The following is a 24,809-nucleotide window of genomic DNA, read 5'->3' on the forward strand; positions in this document are numbered from 1 at the left end:
CCACACAAAACCCTAAACCGAGCCGCCAGAACCCATTGCTGAAGAAGACAACCCAGTTGCCGGGGAGCCGACCGCCACCATCCGCCACTGCATAGGAATCCTTTCTGACCGCCAAAAAAGGTAAAAACTTTTCTTTTTGCACAAAATTTAATTTTAAGCTCACCCATGACCAAATTGGAGTGAAAAGATCGATCAATTGGCTGAAAAATACTGACAAAGCCCGACGGCGCTGCCGCGGGGAATTTCACAAACTGCCTCCGATGAGGCCCTTCCCGATTCCCGTTTCGCATAATTTTTTTATCGTTGTGATCACCATTTGCTTCTCTATAAGTTGACTAAAGCGAAACACCCAACCACAACGTGAGCCAGAGGAGCCACCGCACCGGAATGCCCTGCTGCCGGTGAGTTTGATTTTTTATATTTTTTTGGCTAACCAAGACCCTTTAACATGTTTGCTCGCAAGAATTGATGCAAAATTAGCCAAATTTGGCCGAAAATGGCCAAAAAGGGCTGACTCGAGGCAGACCACCGCCACGGGAGGCGGCACCGTCACCGTAGCATGGCGGAGCCGCCGTGCTGGATTTCTGAAATTGGCCGATTGGGCCCTTGGACTTATTTTGGGTTTATTTAGAACATTTGTAGGTACTATAAGCGCGTTTCAATTTTCGAAGAAAAATTCAGGGAACTCAGGGACAACCCGTAAGCACAGTAAACCGTTTATCTATTCGGTGTTAAATCGAGTAAGGACCCTTTATCCTATTCCCTATCATATAATTAAAGTTTAAATAAATAATAATACGGTATTTTATACAAATTAAATAAATGTGCATAATTAATTATGGATTGCTAATGAAGCCCGAACCGAAAATTATTTTATGTTGATTTATTTTATAGTCTAAAAGCATGATGGTATCACCCGGCACCATCGTAGTATGATCCAGTGCCCCAGCTACAGTACCACCCTGCACTGCGATAGTACAATCCAGTGCCCCTACCGTATCAGCAAGTACCACCACAGGGCTCCTTAATCTATCCTCAGCATGGCCCAGTCCCTTTTCCACGGGACCCAGTTTCTTCCATGATTGACCCAGGCTACATAGAGAGGTACAAGAGACTAAATCCATCTACTTTTGCAGGAGGATCCTCTTTTAAAGATGTTGAGTACTGGTTAGCAGAGACAGAGAAGACTTTCAAGACCCTAAGGGTGACTCCCAAACAGAAGGTCACCCTTGCTACCTACATCCTAGTGGGAGAAATAGACCACTGGTGGGAATTCAAACAGACCACCCTGCCTATTCCAGTTACTTGAGAACAGTTCCTAGCAGCCTTCCATGTAGAGTACCTTTCAGAGCATCTCCGACATCTGAAGGAGATGGAGTTTGTCCAGTTAGTCCAGGGGAACATGACTGTGTCAGAATATGCTCGCAAGTTCCTAGAGTTAGGCCGATATTCCCATGAGACATTATTGGATGAAGGCAGGAAGGCTATGAGGTTCGAGTGGGACCTCCACCTAGAGATCAGACAACATTTGTTTATGCTAGAGCTAAGGACTTATTCGGTCGTTCTGGCGAAGGCACAGCTAGTGGAAAGGAGCTTCCGCACCCTTTCTCAGGCAGCAGAGAACCTCAGACCCTCAGCTCCACTCCCCAGACTAGCATCTACTGTGCCTGTTCAACAAAACAAGAGGCTCAGGCCGATGATCCAGGCTCCCCCTCAAGCTCTAGTGATAGGACGCGGTAAGATCTGTCAGCATTGTGGCAGGGATAATGGGGACCGACCCTGCCACTGCCTCAACAACACCTGTCGCATATGTGGTAGTGCCCAAAATTATATGAGGGAGTGCCCAAGGAACCAGAATTAGGGCAGACCTCCTATATAGGGTAGAACTTACAATCTCACTCAGCAGGATACAAAAGCCAACCCGGACGTGGTACAAGGTATGTACACTATTTGTAACTATCTTGCTTATGTTTTGATGGATACTGGTGCATTGCATTCATTTATTTCACCTGTTTTTGCATCAAAATTTAATATATTACCTGATAAACTTGATTCTACGTTATTTGTGTCTACTGTTGGGAGTATGACACTATTGGAAGAAGTTATCTATAGGGCTTGTGTCGTAAATATTGCAAATAGGAAATTGAGTGTGGACCTAATAGAATTAAACACGGGGGATTTTGATGTAATTTTAGGAATAAATTGGCTAGTGGTGTATCACGCTACCGTAGATTATTTTAGGAAGAATGTTGTATTCAATCCTTCTAATGAGGAGTCATTTACAAATTAATAAAACCATTTAGTATTTATTCCTTCATGGCAAATATTCTTATTCGTCGAGTACTTTAACCCTACTGTTTTCTCTAACTAGGCAAACTCAAGAAAGAGAATTGTATTCAAGATATTCCAGTAGTCTGAGACTTTTTAAATATATTTTCGGATGAACTACCCGGACTGTCAGTGCACAGAAAAGTTAAATTCACCATTAGACCTCCAACTAGGCACCCAACCTATTTCGATTGCTCCTTACCACATAAGTCGTGTTGAGATGGATGAACTTATGAAATAGATCACTGAATTGCAGGATAGTAGTTTTATCAGACATAGTGTGTCCCCTTGGGGTGCCGGAGTCACTTTTGCTAGAAAGGGAGATGGGACGTTGATGTTATGCATTAATTACAGAGGGTTGAACAGAGTCACAATCAAGAACAAGTATCCCATTCCCAAGATTGATCATCTCTTCGATCAGTTGTAGGGTGCTCAGGTCTTCTCCAAAATAGACTTGTGTTCAGGTTACCATCAGGTAAAAATCAGGACAGAAGACATCCCTAAGATAGCCTTTCGAACCAGGTACGGACACTATGAGTTCCTGGTCATGCCATTTGGGCTAACCAACGCCCCAACCATCTTCATGGATGAACAGGGTCTTCAGACAATTCTTGGATCAATTTATTATTGTGTTCATCGATGACATCTTAGTTTATTCAAAAAACAGAGAGAAACATGCTCACCATCTAACTCAGGTTTTGCAGGTTCTCAAAGAAAAGAAGCTGTATGCAAAGTTGAGTAAGTATAGATTTTGGCTTGAGTAGACCACCTTCCTAGGACACATCATATTAAAGGATGGAGTGTCAGTGAACCCTGAAAAGGTTGAAGCAGTGTTTGGCTGGAAAAAATTTACATCAGTTAAGGGATCCGTAGCTTTCTGGGAATGGTAGGCTATTACCGTAGGTTTGTGAAAGGATTTTCTAGTCTAGCTGCTCCCCTAACCCGACTCACAGAGAAGAATATTAAGTTTTAGTGGAATGAAGACTGTGAAAGAAGTTTTTTAGAACTAAAGAAGCGGCTGATTACTGCACCTATGTTGGCCTTACCGAGTGGATCGAAGGGATATAAAGTTTACAGTGATGCCTCCTATCTAAGCTTGGGTTGTGTTTTAATACAACATAGAAATGTCATAGCCTATAGGTCCAGACAGTTAAAGGATCATGAGAAAAATTATTCCACCCATGACTTAGAGCTTGCCGCAATCATACACGCCTTAAAGACTTAGTGCCATTATTTGTATGGAAAGACCTTTCAGATCTATACCGATTACAAGAGTTTGAAATATACATTCACTAAAAAGGATCTCAACATGCGTCAGAGAAGGTGGATAGAAGTTCTTAAGGACTATGATTGCGACATCTTCTATCACCCGCGTAAGGGTAACGTGGTAGCCGATGCACTCAGCAGAAAAAGTGCAGGTACATTAACCATTTGATGGTTTCAGAATGCAAGCAGATTGGGGCCACACAATAGGTACGATTTCAGGACTTGAAGAGAGTCACAGTTTGGGTCACCTGACCGTTCAGCCTGAGTTAATCCAGAGAATAAAAGAAGGTTAGTTCGCCGATTTCGCCCTAGTAACCCTCAAGAGAGATGCAGAACGGGGAGTTAACTCAGAATTTCGAGTCTCCGCGGATGGGTTGCTCAAATTCCAGGATAGGGTGTGTGTTCCAGGTGATAGTTAGTTAAAGAGGGACATCATGACAGAGGTCCATAGCTCAAAGTTTGTCATGCATCCTAGAAGCACTAAAATATACCAAAGTATACGACCCCTATTTTGGTTGAACGAGATGAAAAGAGATGTAGATGACTTTATTTCTAAGTGTTTGGTATATCAGCAGGTCAAGGTAGAGCATCAATGCCCAGACGGGCTACTTAAACCATTACCGATCCCAGAATGAAAGTGTGAACATATAACTATGGACTTCATGATAGGATTACCTAAGACACGCTCAAGATATGATACCATCTGGATAATTGTTAACCGGCTTACCAAGTCTTCCCACTTCTTGGTCATCAGGATGACCGATCTCTTGAACAAGTTAGCAAGAATGTATATCCGAAAAATAGTCAGATTGCATGGAGTCTCATTGACAGTAATGTCCTACAGGGACCCCAAGTTCGCTTTTCGATTTTGGAATAACTTTCAGTAAGCCATGGGAACGAAACTGTCTCTTAGTATTGTATTCAACTCTCAGACCGATGGACAATCAGAAATGACAATCCGTATACTTGAGGATATGCTCCGAGCTTGTGTCCTTGACTCCGGGGGCCATTGGGATGACCATCTACCCCTGATAGAATTCGCCTACAACAACAGTTACCAAGCGAGTATTAGCATGACTCTGTGTAACACGTTATATGGGCGCTCATACAGATTGCCGATTTGTTGGGAAGAAGTGGGCGATAGAAAACTGTTCGGCCTAGATCTGGTAGAGGAGACTACATTCAAAATAGTTAAGATCAGAAAGAACATTCAGATGGCTCAGAGCTGGCAGAAGAATTATGTGGACACCCGGATGAGAGATTTGGAATTTGAGAAAGGCGATCGAGTGTTCCTTAAGGTCACTCATTTCAAGGGAATCAGTAGGTTCAGTAGGAGGGGAAAACTGAACTCCTAATTTATTGAACCATTTGAAGTCTTAGACAGAATTGGTACCGCTGCCTACAAACTAGCACTGCCTCCAAAATTTTTCAAAGTCTATAATGTGTTTCATGTGTCCATGCTATGCAAGTACAACCCGAACCCCTCTCGTGTCTTGGCCCACAAGCCTTTTCCACTCAAGGAGGATCTATCCTACGAGGAAATACTGGTCGGCATTATGGATCGAAAGAACATATTACACCGCAACCGGGAAATTTCTTTTGTAAAGGTCATATGGCACAACCACACACCGAGGAAGGCTACATGGGAGCTAGAAACAGACTTTAGAGTCCAGTATCTCTAGCTGTTCAATTGAGAGTAAGAGACAAATTTGAGGGGCCAAATTTCTTTTAAGGGGGGAGGGGTGGGGGAAGTTGTAACACCCACCAAAATCTTTTTTTTATTATCAATAAATAATTTTTTTATTTAATAAAATGTATTTTTTTATTTTAATTTAATGTAAAAATGGAGTAAAATTGATGGAGGATTAAATTGAAAATAATTTTAGAAAAAAAGGGGGAAAAATTGGGTTCTATAGGTATTTTTGAAAGAAAAATCAGAAATCGGAGGTTAAAATACAATTTTAAAAAATTTATCACGTCAGACGTTCGGTCAGCAGCCCTAACCAACTAGGACGCACCAAGTGGCAGAGGTGTTGACGTGAGAGGCCACGCGGAGGGGGAGGGGGGCACATGGGCGATCCGCGTGCGCGCGATAATGACTAAGGTCTGTTCCCGCGCACACGGACGACCTGGATGTGCTCCCTCCTAAACGCAATCGAACGACCAAATTAAAAGCAATTGAACAGCCCAGAGTGAATCGCGATGGATGACCTAGATTGGATCGCGATGAACGGTTCATATTCACTCCCTATTTAATCGTGATCGGACGGTTCAGATCGAACGTGATGAACGACTCAGATCAAAAGTAGATGGGTATAAATAACCCCCATTTACACCAAACCTTAACCCTAGCCGCCAGAACCCCTCACTGGAGAAGACGACCCAGCCGCCGGGGAGTCAACCGCTGTCACCCGCCGCCGCACCGGAACCTTTTCCGACCACCAAAAAAAGTAAAAAAAATTTTTTTTGCACGAAATTCAATTTTAAGCTCACCCATGGCCAAATCAGAGTGAAAAAATTGGCCAATTGACCGAAAAACACCGACAAAGCCCGATAGTGTCGCTGCATGGAATTTCACAAATCGCCTCCAATGAGGCCTTTCTCGATTTCCGTTTAGCGTAATTTTTCTACCATTATAATAACTGTTTGCTTCTATGCAGGTTAACCGAAGTGAAACGCCCAACCGCAACGTGAGCCGGAGGAGCCGTCGCACCGGAGAGCCTCAGCGTCGGTGAGTTTTGGTTTTTGTATTTTTTCTGCCAACCGAGACCCTTTCACATGTTTGCTCGCAGGAATCGATGCAAAATCGACCAAATTCGACCGAAAACGACCGACCTGAGGTGGACCACCGCTGCGGGAGGCGATGTCGTCGCTGGAGCACGACGAAGCCACCGTGCCAGATTTTTAAAATTGGCCGAGTGGGACTTGGGACTTATTATGGATTTATTTGGAACATTTGTATATACTATAAGCGTGTTTCAATATTCAGATAAAAATTCAAGGAACCTAAAGACCGCCCATAGGCGCAGTAAACCGCTTAGCTCTTTGGCGTTAAATCGAGTAAGGACCTTCACCCTATTCCCTATCATAGAATTAAAGTTTAAATAAATAATAATACGATATTTTGTACAAATTAAATAGATGTGCATAATTAATTACGGATTGCTAATGGAGTTCGAACCGAACATTGTTCTCTGTTGATTTATTTTACAGTCTATAAGTATGATAGTATCTGATTTATCTATTTTATGATTTAAATGCATGTATTGTTGCCTTACCTGACTACTGTTTGATTTAGGATTTGAGACATGATTGCATTACCTTATGCATGTTTATTTGTTTATGTGATTATGTTTGATTTGGTAATGGAGACTAAAGGAAAACAAGAAAGTGGTGTGATTAAATAAACAGATGGAACGACAGCCTTACTAGATATCCTGGGAGATGGTGGACGGATCGGGTATATAGTGAACCCTACCGTAAACGTTGTCTCATATCGGACGGGATATGGAGATTTGGTAATTTGACACTCATACTGGATGAGGTATGGGGACGACCCACTTCACCCTCATACCGGACGGGGTATTAAGGTTTAATGTTTTGGTGCTCATACCGGACGGGTATGTGGACAACTCTGTAATTGAGATTGTTAAGGAAAATAGTTTACATGTAGCAATGACACTCCTATGAACCCCCATAGATACTAATAGGCTGGTGAAATGAGAAACGATTATGATTTAGTTTATTGTTAATGGATATGAATTTATAATATGTTCTATGTTGCTGATTGTTCATGAAGTTATGATATGTATGATATTATTGTTTCTATAGGTTGTTTTCATAAATTTCATTATGGTAAGTGAACGGTAAATGATTTTATGATTGATAAATGAATTTGTTAAATTTAGTGCTCCATTAGTTGTTTTGATTTTATATCAACCTTTGCTTATGTACCGGTGATATATTGTGATATTCTTATTAGAATAGTGTAGCTCACCATTTATTTAACTATTTCAGATCAAGAGTACCTGGTTCTAGAGCCCGATTTGTAAAAAAATTGCTAATAGATTCTAAATATTTTCTATTTTTCATTGCTTTTCTTATTTCTCGTGTTTCTTTCAGAGAATTAATTCCGTAATGCTGTTTAGTATTTTTAAATTATTGTGTAAGAAATATAAATTTTAACTTATTATTTCGCTTCTGCACTTAAATTATTATATATTCTCTTTTGGATTTCTAGAGGTGTTACAATTTACATTGATGAACATAATTGGTTTTGTTTAATTAATAAATAAATTATTTCTATATTTAGATTTATTTAAATTTAAAACATTGTTTTGATTTTATACGATTTTTAGTTTAATCTCCATTCCACACCTTTTTATAGGCAGTGAAGATTTGAACAAAAGAATTAATTAATACAAACATTTATTAGCCTAAAAGAAGGGCGTCAACCGGAAAAGGCCAAAATAAAAAATCGTGGCAGGTGGCACGACACGTGGTCCTGAGATGCAGAATACGTGGCAATTAAGCAACAGTCTCGATCGATACCAAAGCTCCTCGCTCTCGCAGTGCAACACAGGCGAGAATGTACCGAACAGCGGCTAGGCGGCTTCTGGCCGGTGCAACGGCAAGTAACTTCAGCAATGTCCGTGTCGTCCAATCCCTTAATCTCCAGGCTTCAATCACTCCCTCTTTGCGATTTTCCACTTCTACAAATTCCCAATCACCCACTGGTCCAACCCTTCATGTAGACCCCATAAATCCTACTCTTTCAGATTCTTCATCCACGTCAACCTCATCAGCTGAGGGGCCTCCGCGCCAGGAGAGGCGGAGACCAAGAGTCGAATACCAGGACGAACAAGCTCGAGTGCTTAAGGCATCTCTTGGTCACGTAGTCCGTACACTCACTATTTTCCCTTTTTCTTTTCCCAATTTTAATATGTTAATTCTGAATATTTTATTTTATTTTGTTTTATTTTTTTTATGTTATGGTGCGCAATTATCAGGTTATGTTAATCAGTATGGTTTTGAAATTGTTTTTAGTTGGAGGATATATACTGTTATAACTTAAGTTGACGCATATTATAATCAGCTGAAGTTTAGATTACTGGTATGATATGCATTAGCTTGTTTATTTGGGTGCTGAAATATGAGGAAGTTACTTTACACCATAATTGCGATTGGCGTTTTTAAGTTTTCAGTGGTAAATAAATTACCATATGCAACACTACCTCTTTTTGAAGTGACATCCTCTTTTGTCCCATTTTTCATGTGGATAGCTCTTATGTTTGATTGGCTCCCTTAGGTTCATTTGGTGGACACAGAAAACAATTGAAAAAAAAAAGAAGGTTGAGGAGAAAATGACTTCGGGGAAACTATATGTTCATACATCTGAGAGCAGACAATGTCTTGGTATCTTAATTGTGATGAATTGCTAACTACATGGATATGCAGATGAGGCTAGGATGGACTGAAGAAGCCATGATCGCAGGTGCAAGGGATGTTTGTATATCTCCTTCGATAATTGGATCATTTCATAGAAAAGAAGCAGCATTAGTTGAGGTGTGCTTTCTTCTTTATCTATTAATTTCTCTCCCTTGTCAAAGCCTTGAGGCAATTACTTTTAAGGTTTTAATTCTATGTAGTCAATAGCTGGTGCTCTTTGTTGGCCATTTGGTTCTGATGGATGACTGTTCCAAGCACCAAAAGTTTTTAGGCTACTAATCCTTAATTTTTTGAGAAATCCTTCACCCTTGATTGTGAATGACACACCAGATTTGGACTGGGGAAAAAGGATTTACAGTCTCCTGCCTTGCCAAAACTGTGGCATATATGTTTGGACTAGATTCTATTTTACACAAGAGCAGGATTCTCTAAAAATCTAAGGTCCCGGGTGGCCAAGAGGGCCCACTTGGAGACTTGGGATCTTAGTAGGAAATGCTTAAAACAAGGAAAATAACTCTGAGAATGACATCCCAGTATGAAAAAAATCTAATATTCCATCAAATTCACTATTTTATTTAGAGTTTCCTCTTTCTTTGACATTGAAAATAATATCAAAAAATTTTGTTCATTCCCTTTCTAAGAGAGGCGAGACTTATTTAATCTTTTTTAATTTTTACTTTATTAATATCTCCTTTTCTTTGATTAGAAATATATTAAATTTATTTTGTATTGTACAAGGAATAAAGTCCATTTTTTTATGTGCTTTCGGAAAATTCTAGTACTCCATTCTATTATATATAAAGATGTTAGAGCAATTGAAAAAACTAGAGACCTGCAGCCCAATATCTAGGGGAATCTTGAATATGATGGATACTATCAATATTTGTTTGATGAGAAATGAAAAAAGAAATTAACAAAAAAGCAAAGATACTATTAGAACAAAATATTCAAATAGCAAGCATCGACATATAGGTTCCAAATCCAAGTGGTAGTATCAAGTCCTCTAACTAAAAAAGTCTCATCCGAGATGAAATTCTAAATGTCCCTAGCACCAAGTAAATGCAACATTCCTAGAACCATACGACTTACTATTAGATTAGATTTGGAGTTATCAGTTTGAGTTTTTATCCTTAGTTGGGTTCATGTCAAAATTTTGACACCCAAAATCCTATGGAAGGTTTCTCAAACAACAAAGAGCTGAGTCAATTATTTAGTTATTGGCACAATACTAAAAGTTAAATATCTTTTGTATCTTGATTGTACCTTTTTGTTTTTTTTTTGTTTTTAAAATTTTTCATTTTCCTCTTTTCTTTGAAGTATGAGGTGGCACCTTAACTCTTTTTGATAGGATGAGGTGAAATCTCTCTAGTAGAATGGTATAGCATTTTATTTTCTGTTGGTCCTTTTGGTGCTGGAGTTTGGTTGTGCCAAAGGAAGTGGTGACTTGTGCTCTCTTGTTAGTTTAAGATGATTTCCAAGTGAGGTTTGCTCCAGAAGTTATTAACCTGTGACGATTCTAGTACACCCTCTCATGGGTCTAGAGATGGTGGCTAGAGGAAGTTGCGACCATGGTTTTCAACTTGTAAAAATAATAGTAATTTCAGCTGCCCAACTTGTCTAGTTCTGGAGGTTGTTTTCTTTTTTTTGAAATAAAAAGTATACTATATCATTACTTCATCAGCACCAAGGGCCTGCTATCCATGTACGAAAATATTTACAAGTCAGTTAGTATATCAATAAAATTCCTAAAATCCTTGGAGGCTTGCTAGGAGAGGATTTCAACTATTGACAAATTGAGAATTAGAGAAAGTGTGATGATTAATGGTTGCTACTGTTGCCTGCAAGCTGAGGAAACGTGTAACCATCTCTTATTATGGTGTCCATTAGTTTACAGCTTATGGTGTTTGATCTACGGCCTTATGGGGATTGATTGGGTTGTTATTGGGTCTGTTGAGGGAGAAATATGGGCTTGGGATGGGTTATATGTAAAAAAAAAAAATATTGTTAACTTGATTCCTTTGACTGTTTTCTGGATCATTTGGAAGGAAAGAAATGGTGGACTTTTGATAGTGTTGAGAATAGTATCAATATATTAAAAGATAAGTGGATACACTATTTTGGTTCTATTTTTTAGAACATGACATTATTAGGGATGAGAATGTCATTGATACGCTAACACGATTTTTAAATTTTTTATACATAGGTGGTACTTCCTTTTTGGTGCCTTATTAATACATACTATACATTTTTATTTCAAAAAAGAATCCTAAAATCCTCCAATGAAAGAATCGGATGCCCATCACCAAAAAAACCAATACATGGAGTTATCTATCTCTAACTCTAATAAAATCCTTTCTGCCCTCTTAAATGCTCTTTAATTCTCTCATTTCACAAAATCTATAAAATAGTAAGAGGGATGAGATCTAGATGTTTCCTCCCATTGCTAATACCTTTTCAGGCCAATATCTCATCTCTTACTAAGCCAGCTATTGGCAATTAATCCTCAATAATCCATAGGATATTGTCTATAGTTTGTGCATGAAGGGGTACCAAAGCATAATATGGTCACAAGATTCCCCCTCCCTTTTGCATATAAAATAACTTATTCACCAAAATTTTTTCCCTCCTCAATTTATCAATTGTCAAAATACACCCGTGTTTTGCCTTCCATACAGAGAAAGTAACTTGTAGGAGCATTTATCTTCCATATTTGCTGAAACGGGAATTTGAGCTCTAGTAGTTCATTCATAATCAACTAATTACAATATGACTTGATTGTGAAGAAACTGTTACTCTTGAAGTTCCATAATGGTTGATCAGTGTTTTCATTAAGTCTAAGCGTGGAGAGTAAGCTTAGTCTAAAAGTGGTGCAAAGGAATTTAAGGTTTTTAGACCAATATTAGCTTAGTCAGTTTTATGTATAAGCTTATTGCTAAGGTGCTGGGTAGGAGACTTGCAAAGGTGTCGGGGGTGGTTATTGGTGATTGTCAACATGCTTTTGTGGGTGGTAGACATATTCTTGATGTTATAATGGCTGCTATCGAAACGGTTGATGACCTTATGACTAACAAAAAGGATGGGTTGGTTTGTAAACTTGACATGGAAAAATCCTACAACCACGTTAATTGGGATTTTGTTGATTATATGTTTTTTAGGATGGATTTTGGTTTGAAGTGGAGAATATGGATGAAGAATTGCATCTTAACCACTTCTTTTGTCATTCTTGTGAATGGAGGCCCCTCAACATTTTTCAAAGTGATTAGAGGCTTATTACAAGGCGACCCTCTATCTCCCTTACTCTTCATTATTGTTATGGAGGCTCTAAATGGTCTTTTGAATAGACAAGGAGCTTCATTTGATCAGAGGTGTTTCGGTTGGAAAAAATGAGAACACCATCGAAGTATCTCACTTAGTCTTTACCTTGGTCTTCTGTCAACCAGATATAAAGAACCTACTACATCTAAAATGCATACTTCTGTGTTTCCATGCTGTTTCTGGACTCAAAATAAACTTATTTAAATCTGAAATGGCTAGAATCGGTGGTAGCGGGGATGTTGGGCTGTTTGCTACTGTTTTGAGGTGTAAGGTAGTAAATCTTCCTTTTAAATATCTTGGAATTCCACTTGGTGCTAAATACAAAGATCTCATGTCTTGGGAGCCGATGATTGAATTGTTTGAAAGAAAACTTTCTGGGTGGAAGAGAAAGTTTTTCTCTAAAGGTGGGAGATACATATTAATCAAGAGCACTTTATCTAATCTCCCAATATATTATTTATCAACAATTACCATCCATTCCAAGGTGGCGAAAAGATTGGAAACAATATAATATAGATTCCTTTGGAGTGATGATGATGATGGTGATAGGAAATACCATTTAGTAAAATGGGACAATATCAAAGAGCCTCCCAAACTTGGGGGGGGGGGGATGAATATGGCTTTACATGGCAAATGGTTGTGGAGATACTTGAAAGAAGAAAACAGTTTGTGGTTGCAATTGTTCATTCAAGATGGGGTAATTTCATGATGAGCAGGGCTGACTGTAGAATTACTATCCCTCATGGGAGAGGTGCAATTGTTCATTCAAGATGGGGTAATTTCATGATGAGCAGGGCTGACTGTAGAATTATTATCCCTCATGGGAGAGGACTGTGGAGGAAAATTATGATGCAATGGACTAATTTTCAGCAATGTTTTTCATGGAAACTGGGCAGAGGCAACAGGATTTACTTCTGGGATGATTGGTGCGGGATGGGTTGTCTTAGAAGTTTATTTCCCAGTATTTTCAGCATTTGCTCAACCCAAGAACTTGCGAGTGGAGAATGTTGTCCAGTTTGTGAAGGATAGAGCTGTGTGGGACATCAAAGTTTCCCGGAATTTGAATGATTGGGAGGTGAGCGAGTTTGTAGAATTATGCAGATTCTTGTTAAGCAGAAGGTATCTATGTGTGAGGACCAAATCTGGTGGAAACTTGGGAATAACGAAGTTTTCTCGGTCCGATCATACTACAAATTTCTTCGTAGAAGGAATGGTGAGGGTAGGGTTATCTTCCTGGCAAAACAAATCTGGAAAATGAAAGCTCCCCCCATGTTTTGTTTTCTTTTCTTGGGAAGCTTGTTGGGAACGAATCTTGACAATTGATAAACTGAAAATAAGAGGAAGGATCCTGGTTAATGGCTGCATCTGTTGTCTTCAAGCTGAGGAAAATTGCAACCATCTTTTGTTGTGGTGTCCAACTGTGCACAGTTTGTGGTATATGATTTATGGTTTGTTGGGTATTGAGTGGGTAATTGTTGGGTTTGTTAGAGAGGAAATTTGGTTGTGGGATGGGCTATCTGTAAAAAATAAATCTGTAAACTTGATTCCATTGACAGTTTTTTGGGTTATATGGAAGGAGAGGAATGGTTGGGTTTTCGACAATATTGAAAGTAGTATCAATAGATTGAAAAATAGGTGGTTACATTATTTTGAGTCAACATCGTTTAGTCATGACATTATCAGTAATGTAGATTTTGGAGATGTCATTGATACACTAACACGGTTGTAAATCCTTTTTGTAAATGAGTGGTACCCCCTCGGTTGGTGCCTTGTTCATATATATATATATATATATATATATCTACCTTACTTTTTATTTAAAAAAAAAATGATCATACTCATTCACCTCTCAATCATTTAGATTTCTCACTATATTCACAATCCACTCACTATTCCCTCCGTTATCTATGTACACCTCATAAACTGTGCTGGTCTTGTACCGTGCTATAAGATAAATATGAGGAAATTGATCCTTGCGAACTCCTCCAAGCCAGGAATCCTGCCAAAACTTAATTCGATCTCCTCTACCCACACTCTTTTTTCTTGAAATAATCCTCTACCCACACTCTACCTAATGCATTCTTGAAATTTAGTCTAGTCATTCTAATTTTCCTCCACATTCCATTCTCGTGCGGTCTTGTCACCTCTCTAAACAACCAACTCCTATCAGTACTGTAACTTTGTCTCAATCACTCTCCACAGAAGGGTACCATTCTCTTTCATGAATTGTCATAGTCATTTCCTTTGTAGAGCCATATTCATCTCTACAAAGGGTCTCAACCTCAAGCCACCAAGAGATATAGGTGTTTTGACCTCCTTCCAAATCACCAAATGATAATTTCACCCTTCTTCCAGATCGCTCCAAAGAACCTACACTGAATAGATTCCAATTTCTTAACTACCTTCACTGGGATTGTTCAGAAGAGACATGTAATATATAGGTGGATTCACTAACGTACTCTTAATAAAGGTAAATCTCCCCCCCTTGGATAAAAAGTTTCTCTTCTAACCCGCCAACTTTCTTTCGAACCTCTCCACCACTGGATCCCATGTTTTCTCATCTTTATAGTTTATCCCTAAGGATAAAGCCAGATACTTGATTGAGAGTTCCACTCTTTAACATTCTCTTTCACCGAATCTCCATAGTTGTGGAGATTGTTATTGACACTTTTAACCTTCTCTTTTACCTATATAAAGACGTTGGATGTAATAAGGATGATATTGTTTGTTGTTCTTAGCTAATTTGACAGTGGAGGAAGCAGTCAGCATAGGTTCGGCAAGCTCTGATATCAGTTGTCAGGATTCTGGCTCATGGATTTCAACAATTGCACCGGAAATAGGAGGAAGAACGAGAGAGAATGGGAGAAATTTAAGGAGTGGAAGTAGAGAGAATAATGGTTGAAGAGTGGGAGAAGAGTAGGGGGGGATAGTGACAATAGTCTGCTTTCTCATTGATTTCAGCGAGCATCTAAATACTATTGTCTCAGCAATTAAGAAGGTAGCGGTAAAATTCCCTCACAGGACAATACAACTATAGCCAGTACAACCTAGTACACTAGTACATAATAGAATAGAAATTGCTGAAAACAAAATGCAACAAGGAAATGAAAAGCAACGTCCAAAGGAAACATTCCAAAGAAAACTCTCATGCAGGTCTGCCCTTTGAATTTATTCCTGCCTTTATGCTAGGCTCTTAACATAAACCAGAGGTAATTTGCTATCTATATTTTGGAATAGAACTTAGATATGCACTGAGGGTTTCTTAGTATCACATTTTATGTTTAAGCATCACATTTGAGGTTTGATTGCATCATGCATCATCACATTTAAGCTTTTGATTGCGTCATATAACAGAAAATTAAGATGATTCTTAAAGATCGTATAACAGAAAATTCAGAAGATTCTCATAGAACTCTGTTGAATGACTGGCTTCCTCGCAAAGGTGAGATTAAAAGGTATTTATAATGAGTCCTTGGTAACATTTGCCAAATATGACTTAAAAAAATACTATGCTAATAAGAATAGAAAAATTCAAATACTTAATTAGAATAAAATCCTAAAGTTATTAAAATCATAATAGTAGACAATTAAATAGTAGAGCAGTTGTGCACTTGGAAGTATTATAACTTCTAATCTACTCAGAGAGTCTGAATCTAATACATTATCAAGAGATCTGTAAGGAATAGAGAAGGCAATGAAGAATTTTCAGCAAAAGATTCTTGGGTACTTTTCATACTCTTGGAAATTGTTGGTTTCTCTCTGGATGAGCTCATACTACTAAGTATTCATCTTTTTTGACTTCTGAGCTTTATATTAAAAGACCCATAACAAGATAACAGAGTAAGTGCCTTAACAAATTGATATCAGAGCCTAGTACTATGGGAGATTTACATCCTTTCCAAGAGCAATTTGATGGCTTTCTGAAGGTGTATCTGGAAAATCACACCCATGCCATTTTGGAAGAAAGAATGATTAATTGGTGCAGACGTGGGAGCTTGCAACCTTGGACATACAACATCCAATGTTGGCTGACAGATTGGATATATTGACCAAATATCATTTGGTGCCTGTTTTGCAGATAGAAACATGGTGAAGGTAGCATTAACAGGGAGCAAAAGGAATGACAAGGTGATCTAAGCATCAGTTAGGATGCTGCTGTTTTGACCCTGGTGCCTAAACTTTCAAAATAGGACTTTGTCCATTATGATGGTTCCAGTGATCCATCATGCTGGATTAATCATTGAGTATCTCTTTAGGCATCAACAAACACCCGCAGAAGAAGAGTTAGGACATGCTTCCTTCCATTTAGAAGGTCATGTGCAACTCTGATTCTTGAAATTGGTATGCAACAAACATCAGTTTCTTGGGAGGCATTTAAATAGAAGAATAATCTGCACCTTTGGTTGCCAATCTTAGCAATAAGTTGGGGAGTTATCCATACTTTGTCAAGTTGGATCCAAAATATCAATACCAATTTGAACTCTTGGTCACTCGTGCTAGTTCATTGACACTAGATCAAGAAGCAGAAATATTTGTTAGTGGTATATGAGATTAAATATTTGTGGGGGTTGAGTTGCATGAAGCACTTAGTTTACAACTGCCATAAGCCTCACTTGATTATATAAAAGAAGGGGTGATTCTTCAAAATCAGAGAACTGTTCCAGGTGACAAATAGGTTATCTTCTTCTTCCTGATTGCTCTTTGTTAAGCATTGAAGCCAAGAGAAATTGATAAGAGGAGACTGAAATGATTGTGTTTTAATTATGAGGAAATGGTTTGTGCCTGGTATTGCTGTAAGCGCCGCTTTTGTTTTAGAAGTGATTGATGAACCAAACTTAAACTCTTGGGATGTCTATGACATAAGAGGACAAAGTGGAATCTGAAATTTCTCCATGCAATAATTGCCATATGCTATTCCTGAACACTGTAGATTGAAGGATTGTGTTGTTAAATCACCGAGACGATGTACATAGATTAAAATAAAAGCAATGGAGAGAGAGTAGAAAGAATTTTAACGTGGTTTGGCAATTCTGGTCTCAGGAAGCACCAGAGATGGGTTCAGTCTGATAGTGTGCTCGGGTTCTGTACTGGAATTGTGCTGGGGCCTGTTTTGTGCCTTTAATTGTGCCCTGGGGTCATGTGTAGCTAGTTTTGGTCCTAAGATGGTGCCTGAAATGAGGTCTAGGTAGTTCCAAAATCGAGCCTGAAGCTGATGCTCTAGTTTACCTATTTTTATTGCATTAAAAATAATGTTAAATAAGTAAGATATAATAATACAAATATGATTGCAGTATTACCTTATTAATTTTTTTTGAAGAAGTATTACATTATTACCTTAATTTCTTTTTCCTTTTGTTTTTATGATTCTTTAGTGGGGGATCCCTTATCCTCTGGGTCAACATCATATTTTTCCTCTTTTTCTTCCTAATAAATCTTCTTTTTTTTTATTTTAAAAAATTATTTTTTCTCCTTGTATAATCAAATATTTGAATGTGATAAATATTAGATTACACAATCGTTTTATTACATTACATCCTTGTTTTTCTGAACGAAACAAGACTTCAGTTTTCTTTCATTCCCGGCTGCAGCTATTCTACATATTCTGCATATTTGAGATCCTGTTGCAGCATTTTAATGATTTTTAGCTGTTACCAAAGAAAAAAGAGATCTGTTAATTCTATCAAAAAGCTTTTGCATTTCTTGTTTTGATCTTGATAATGACTTGCATCTATTTTTCTCCGTGCTCAGTTTTTCATGGATGAGTGCTTACAAAAGCTTATTGATAGAATTGACCTGGGCAAGGACTTGCAGAACTTGATTCCAAGTAAGCATATCTCCAAGCTTGTTAGAATTAGACTAGAAATGCAAGCTCCTTATATCTCAAAATGGCCTCAAGCTTTGAGCATCCAGGTACTATCTTTGGCTTCTTTCTCTGATTAGGTTGTTTGCTTCTGTGGAGCTTGAATTCTTGAGAATATTGGTTCCTTGCTGTCTTCACAGGCACACCCACAGAATATATCGACAAGCTTTAAGCAGCGGGCTATGCTGGTTGATGAGATATGGCATGCTGCAGGTGATGAGGGCTCTGACATAGATTGGTATGTGAAACGCACTATACTTGGAGGAATATACTCAACAACTGAGGTTTTCATGTTGACTGATAGCTCCCCGGGTTTGTTTCATTCTTTGACAACATTTAAGTTCTGTTTAAAATATTTCTTAATTTTAATTTTCTTAATTTATATTTTATTCCAAAATCATATAGGTTTCTTAACAATAACTAATAGTAAAAGATTATGATAGATTAGAAATTTATTAAATATTATTTTTAGTATTTTTCTAAAAAACTGTTTTATTTGCAATTTGATTATTTCACAAATATACAATTTTACATATTTTTATGAATAAAATACATGTATATATATACATGAACTTAGAAAATAAAAACTAAAGAATATTTCACATACTAGTAGGAGCTTTAATTTTGAATTTTTGTTTCGTGATAGAATTTTGTGACACATGGGCTTTCTTGGAAGATCGAGTGAAAGATGCATTTGATATGAAGAAGACCATTCAAGAAGTAGGTTTTTCAAGTTTCTATTGTTGCTTGATTTTGTGTTTTCTTTATTTCCTTGCTGAGGGAGTTATACTTGGTACAGGCAACGTACTTGGCAGAAGCTGTTGGTGCGGGAATGGGAAGTTCTTTGCAAAAGTTTTTGACTAATGTTCTTCCGAAATGACAACCAATTATGGATTATTCGAAGGAAGCATATTGTTTGCTCTCTGGGTAACTTATGAAAATCCTACTATTTACGCAAGTATATTGCTTGTCTTGCCATTATCTATAGCTTCCACTGGGGACAGAATCTTGGAGCAGATATTTTCACTTCGATGGTGGTTTGCTGGTCCTTTCAAGTGTCTTCTTTAGTTGGGCATATTTAGTCCAATTGGGGGAGAATTCTGTGCTGCCCTGGGTTGAACTAACACCATGCGTGGTTTTACTTTGATGAGGAGCTGCCATATGGGAATGGTAATCTTTTTTAAGACGTTACCATTAAGTTTAGCGAGCTGTCTTTTTTTTTTTTTTTTTTGTTTTTTTGTGTGGATACTGGGATTTTTACATCTAGCCTTTTGTTACTAATAAATTGATGCTTTTATTTATTATTATTATTATTATTCTTTTGGTCTTTTTATTTCCAAGAAGTTAATTGGAAGCATATTTTATTTTGGTTTTTATTTTTAAAAAATAAATTAATGGGTAGTAAAGTTTATTTTTCAATCTTTTCTTAACCAACAAATAAATTGCTGTTACTGATTCTTCAGAATTACTTGTCAGCAGTCAGGTAGGTTTGTTTGTTTGTTGTTTTTTTTTTTTTTTGCAATCCAATTTTTTAACTATTTATTGTTCAGATTCGGAAGTCAATTGCTGTTGCAAATAAATGGGAATGATTTTTTATTAGAAGTTTTTTATTTAAAAGCTTGAAAATTTGTGGCTTATTTTAATTTATCATGTAAAAGCAAAAAAGCTACAGACCTGGAAAAAAAAAAAAAAAGAGTACGTAAAGAAAAAAAGATGAAGTATACTGAAAAATTTTGTGCCATGGCCATGAGGACACTATGTAATCATTTCAATTCCAATGTCAGAATGGTTTTAACGTCCACTAATTTTAAAATTTTATTATTATTATTATTAATTTTTTTTATTTAGTTTATTTTATAATTTTTAAATTTTAATTGATTAATTTAATTTAATTTAATAAAAATAAAATAATAATAATGATAAAATTGGGTAAAAATATTATTTGGATTTAATTGAAATTGATTTTGAGAAAAATAGGTGAAAATTTAGATTCTATGGGTATTTTTGAAAAGAAAATCGGAAACTGGGGGGTTAAAACGCAATTTAGAAAAATTGTGCCCCGTCAGAGCCACGTCAGCGGTCCAGTCAGCAGCCCTAGCCAACCAGGACCTGCCGCGTGGCAAGACCACGTCGACCCGGGAACAGGCCACGTGGGCGATCCGCGTGCGCGCGATCGGACAGCCCAGATGCGTCCCCGCGCGCACGGACGGCCCAGATCAAGCGTACGCACGGATGGCCTAGATGCACGTGCACGGACGGCCCAGATCCAATCAAGTACGAACGGTTCAGATTTAATCAAGATGGACGGCTGTGATTAAAAGGTAAAAAGGTATAAATAAAACCCCCACACCTGACCACAAAAACCCTATCCGTTTGCCCTCGTCGGAGAAGACGAACCAGACGCCGGAGGAGCCGGCCACCGCCACCCGCCGCAGCACCGGGGAGTTTTCCGACCGCTGATCGAGGTAAATTTCATACCCCCGGCTCATTTTTCAATGCTGAGTTTCCCTGTGGCCAAATCGGAGCCAAAATCCCGGCCAAACGGCCGGAAAACACAGCCGAAACCCAGCGGCGCCACCGCGCCCCTCCTCGATTTTTGCCTCCGATGAGGCCCTTCCCGGCCTCCGTTTGATACAATTTTTATATCACCGTGATCACCATTCTTTTCTCTACAGGTTGATCGGAGCCAAATCACCAAAACACGAACCTCGCCGGAGAGCTGCCGCACCCGAGAGCACCGCTGCCGGTAAGCTTCGATTTTTCGTAATTTTTTGGCCCCCCGAGGGCCCTAGGGTTGTTTTATCGCAGGGACTGATGCAAGTGTGGCCGAATTCGGCCGGAAACGGCCGAAAATGGCCAACCCGAGGCGAATCGCCGCCGCCATCGTCGGAGCACAGCGGAGCCGCCGTGCCGGAATTGCGATATTGGCTGAAAGGGGCCCTGGGTCTAATTTGGGATTTTTTGGAACACGTGCAGGTACCAGTAGTGCGTTTCAGTTCCCTGAAAAAAATTCAGAGAAAATTAGGGACAGCCTGTAAGCGCATTGTAGAGCCGTATTCGGACCCCGAAACAAGTAAGGACCCCTCACCCTATTTCCTATCACGATATTAAAGTTCAATAAATGATAAAACGGTATTTCATGAATCAACAGATGTGTGAAATTGTTTAAGGTCGCTAATGGAGCCCGAGTCTGGTGTGTTTGTCGGTTAGCTGTTGTTTGGCCTATTTTACGGTTTTAAATGCAGTATGAGCTCTGATGTTTTCATTTCATAGTTTCGTGTGCATATATTACTGTTTTATTGATTATGGGTTGAATGACTGAGAACCCGATGTTGTATGTTGTCTTGTTTGGCATAAATTACTGGTTTGCTTGTTTGTATATGAATTGATGATGCTGACTGAGGAAAAGGGGAATGAAAGGTTATGTGAATTGATAATTGTATAATGTGGTCAGCCTGACTAGATATCCTGGGAGATGGTGGACGGACCGGCTCCGTAGGGAACCCTACCGGGATTGTGGTCTCTCATACCGGACGGAGTATGGAGACCTTATGTGTTTTGGCACCCATACCGGACGGGGTATGGGGACGGCCCGTTTCACCCTCATAGCTGTAGCGCCCGGGAAATTGAAGAAAAAAAAAAAAACGCGCGCGCCACGTCAGCAACCACGTCAGCAGACCCAGTCAGCTGTCCTGGCCAACCAGGACCTGCCACATGGCAAAACCACGTCGATCCGGGACGGGCCACGTTGGCGATCCGCGTGCGCGCGATCGGACGGTCCAGATCAATCGCGCGCACGGACGGCCCAGATTTAATCGTACGGACGACCCAGATTTAATAAAAAACGGACGGTTCAGATTAAATCAAAATGGACGGCTAAGATCAAAAGGCAAAAGAGTATAAATAGAACCCCCACACCAGACCACAAAACCCTAGCCGCCTGCCTTCGCCGGAGAAGACGAACCAGAGCCGGCCGCACCCACCCGCCGCCGCACCGGGGAGATTTCTGACCGCCAATCGAGGTAAATTTCATACCCCGACTCGTTTTTCCACGCTGATTTCTCCAGTGGCCAAATCGGAACCAAAATCCCGGCCAAACGGCCGAAAGCCAGCGGCGCCGCCCCGTCCCTCCTCGGTTTTTGCCTCCGATGAGGCCCTTCCCGGCCTCCGTTTAATGCAATTTTTATATCACCGTGATCACTATTCTTTTCTCTACAGGTTGATCGGAGCCGAATCACCAAAACACGAACTTCACCGGAGAGCCGCCGCACCCGAGAGCACCGCCGCCGGTAAGCTTCGGTTTTCCGTAATTTTTTTGCCCCCCGAGGGCCCTAGAGTTGTTTAATCGCAAGGATCGATGCAAGTGTGGCCGAATTCGGCCGGAAACGACCAAACCGAGGCGAAGCGGCAGCGTCGTCGCCGGAGCACGGCGGAGCCGCCATGCCAGAAATGTGATATTGGCCGAAATGGGCCCTGGGCCTAATTTGGGATTTTTTGGAACACGTGCAGGTACCAGTAGTGCATTTCAGTTCCCCGGGAAAAATTCAGGGAATATTAGGGACAGCCTGTAGGCGCACTGTGAAGCCGTGTTCGGACCTCGAAAAGTGTAAGGACCCCTCACCCTATTTCCTATCACGGTATTAAAGTTCAATAAATGATAAAACGGTATTTCATGAACCAACGAATGTGTGAAATTGCTTAAGGTCACTAATGGAGTCCGAGTCTAGTGTGTTTGTCGGTTAACTGTTATTTGGCCTGTTTTACAGTTTTAAATGCAGTATGAGGTTTGATGTTTTTCATTTTATAGTTTCGTGTGCATATTTTACTGTTTTACTGATTATGAATTGAATGACTGGGATATTGATGCTGTATGTTGTCTGTTTGGCATAAATTACCGTTTTGCTTGTTTGTATGTGGATTGATAATGCTGACTGAGAGAAAGGAGAATGAAAGATTATGTAAATGGGTAATTGTATAATGTGGTCAGCCTGACTAGATATCCTAGGAGATGGTGGACGGACCGGGTCCGTAAGGAACCCTACCGGAATTGTGGTCTCCCATACCGGACGGAGTATGGAGATCTTATGTGTTTTGGCGCCCATACCGGACGGGGTATGGGGACGACCCGTTTCACCCTCATACCGGACGGGGTAATGAGGTTTATAGCTTTGGCGCTCATACCGGACGGGGTATGGGGACAGCCCTGGAATATGATTTCAAGTGTTAAGGGTTAACGGGTAGCGGGATCCCTATGGATCCCCATGGATACTAGTGGGCTGGTAAACGAGAAAAATATATTGTGTAACGATTGTATTACGAAAAGCTTGATAAGTATTACGTTATACAGTTTATATATATGATTTCATGATGATGATGATGTTATTGTTTTCGTATATTGATTTATGAATTTCATCGAGATAAGTGAATGGTAAAGGTTTTATTATTGATAAAAGGTTTTGTTGTAAATTATGCTCCATTGGTCTTTTGTGTTTTCTACCCACCTTTACCTCCGTGACGGTGAGATATCGTGATGTCTTTACTGGGCTAGTGTAGCTCATTCCTTATTTAATCATTTCAGATCAGGAAGACCTTATTCCCGAGCCAATTCCGCAGGAGGACGACGAAGGGGACGCCTAAAGACTCCATAGCCGTATTTGTAGCTTTTACTTTCAAGTTTCTCCTTTAGGTAGTTTGATCTTTTATATTGTGAGCACGTTTTTGGTTTTAGTGTAAGGGATGTTAATCGAATTTTTGACTTCGCTTCCGCATTTGATATTTTTAATATACATTCCATTCTAAATTTTCGGGGCCGTTACAATACCGGACGGGGTATTGAGGTTTATAGTTTTGGTGCCCACACCGGACGGGTTATGAGGACGGCCCTGGAATCTGATTACAAGTGTTAAGGGTTCACGGGTAGCGGGACCCCTATGGATCCCCATGGATACTAGTAGGCTGGTAAATGAGGAAAAATATGTTGTGTAATGATTGAATTGCAAAAGACGTGATAAGTATTATGTTATACAGTTCATATGATTTCATGATGATGATAATGTTATTGCTTTCGTATATTATTTTATGAATTTCACCGAGATAAGTAGATAGTAAAGGATTTTATTATTGATAAAAGAATTTGTTGTAAATTATGCTCCATTGGTCTTTTTGTATTCGGTGAGATAGTGTGATGTCTTTACTGGGCTGGTGTAGCTCATTCCTTATTTAATCATTTCAAATCAGGAATACATTATTTCCGAACCCGTTCCGCAGGAAGACGGTGAAGGGGACGCCTGAAGACTCCATAGTCATATTTATAGCTTTTATTTTCGAGTTTCTCTTTTAGTTAGTTTGTTCTTTTATACTTTGAACACGTTTTTTATTTTAGTGTAATAAATGTTTAATCAAAATTTTTATTACGTTTCCGCATTTGACCTTTTTAATATACATATTTTATTTAAGAATTCCAAGGCCGTTACAATGGTAGTTGTTTCTTATTTTCTAGGTCTACATACTTTTTAAGTGTCTGTTTATATTCGGTCTACTGTCTTTAATGACATATATTTTCACCTCTGGGGTAACTGAGACGTGTCCTAAT

At 39.2% G+C, this 24,809-nt stretch overlaps 1 protein-coding gene across 1 annotated transcript; it reads left to right on the top strand.

Annotated features, from left to right (window-relative positions):
• The first annotated feature begins 8,079 nt into the window (after nt 1-8,079).
• Nucleotides 8,080-19,533, top strand: LOC110817713 (ubiquinone biosynthesis COQ9-like protein). The gene is made up of 6 exons (XM_022046365.2): nt 8,080-8,491; nt 9,052-9,159; nt 18,106-18,267; nt 18,358-18,529; nt 18,864-18,937; nt 19,017-19,533. The coding sequence occupies exons 1-6, from the start codon at nt 8,183-8,185 to the stop codon at nt 19,095-19,097; spliced, it is 906 nt and encodes a 301-aa protein (XP_021902057.1). The 5' UTR covers nt 8,080-8,182; the 3' UTR covers nt 19,098-19,533.
• Nucleotides 19,534-24,809: the final 5,276 nt, after the last annotated feature.

The sequence above is a fragment of the Carica papaya genome, chromosome 7 (genome assembly GCF_054855325.1).
Source record: "Carica papaya isolate Zhongbai chromosome 7, ASM5485532v1, whole genome shotgun sequence".
NCBI classification, from domain to species: domain Eukaryota; kingdom Viridiplantae; phylum Streptophyta; class Magnoliopsida; order Brassicales; family Caricaceae; genus Carica; species Carica papaya.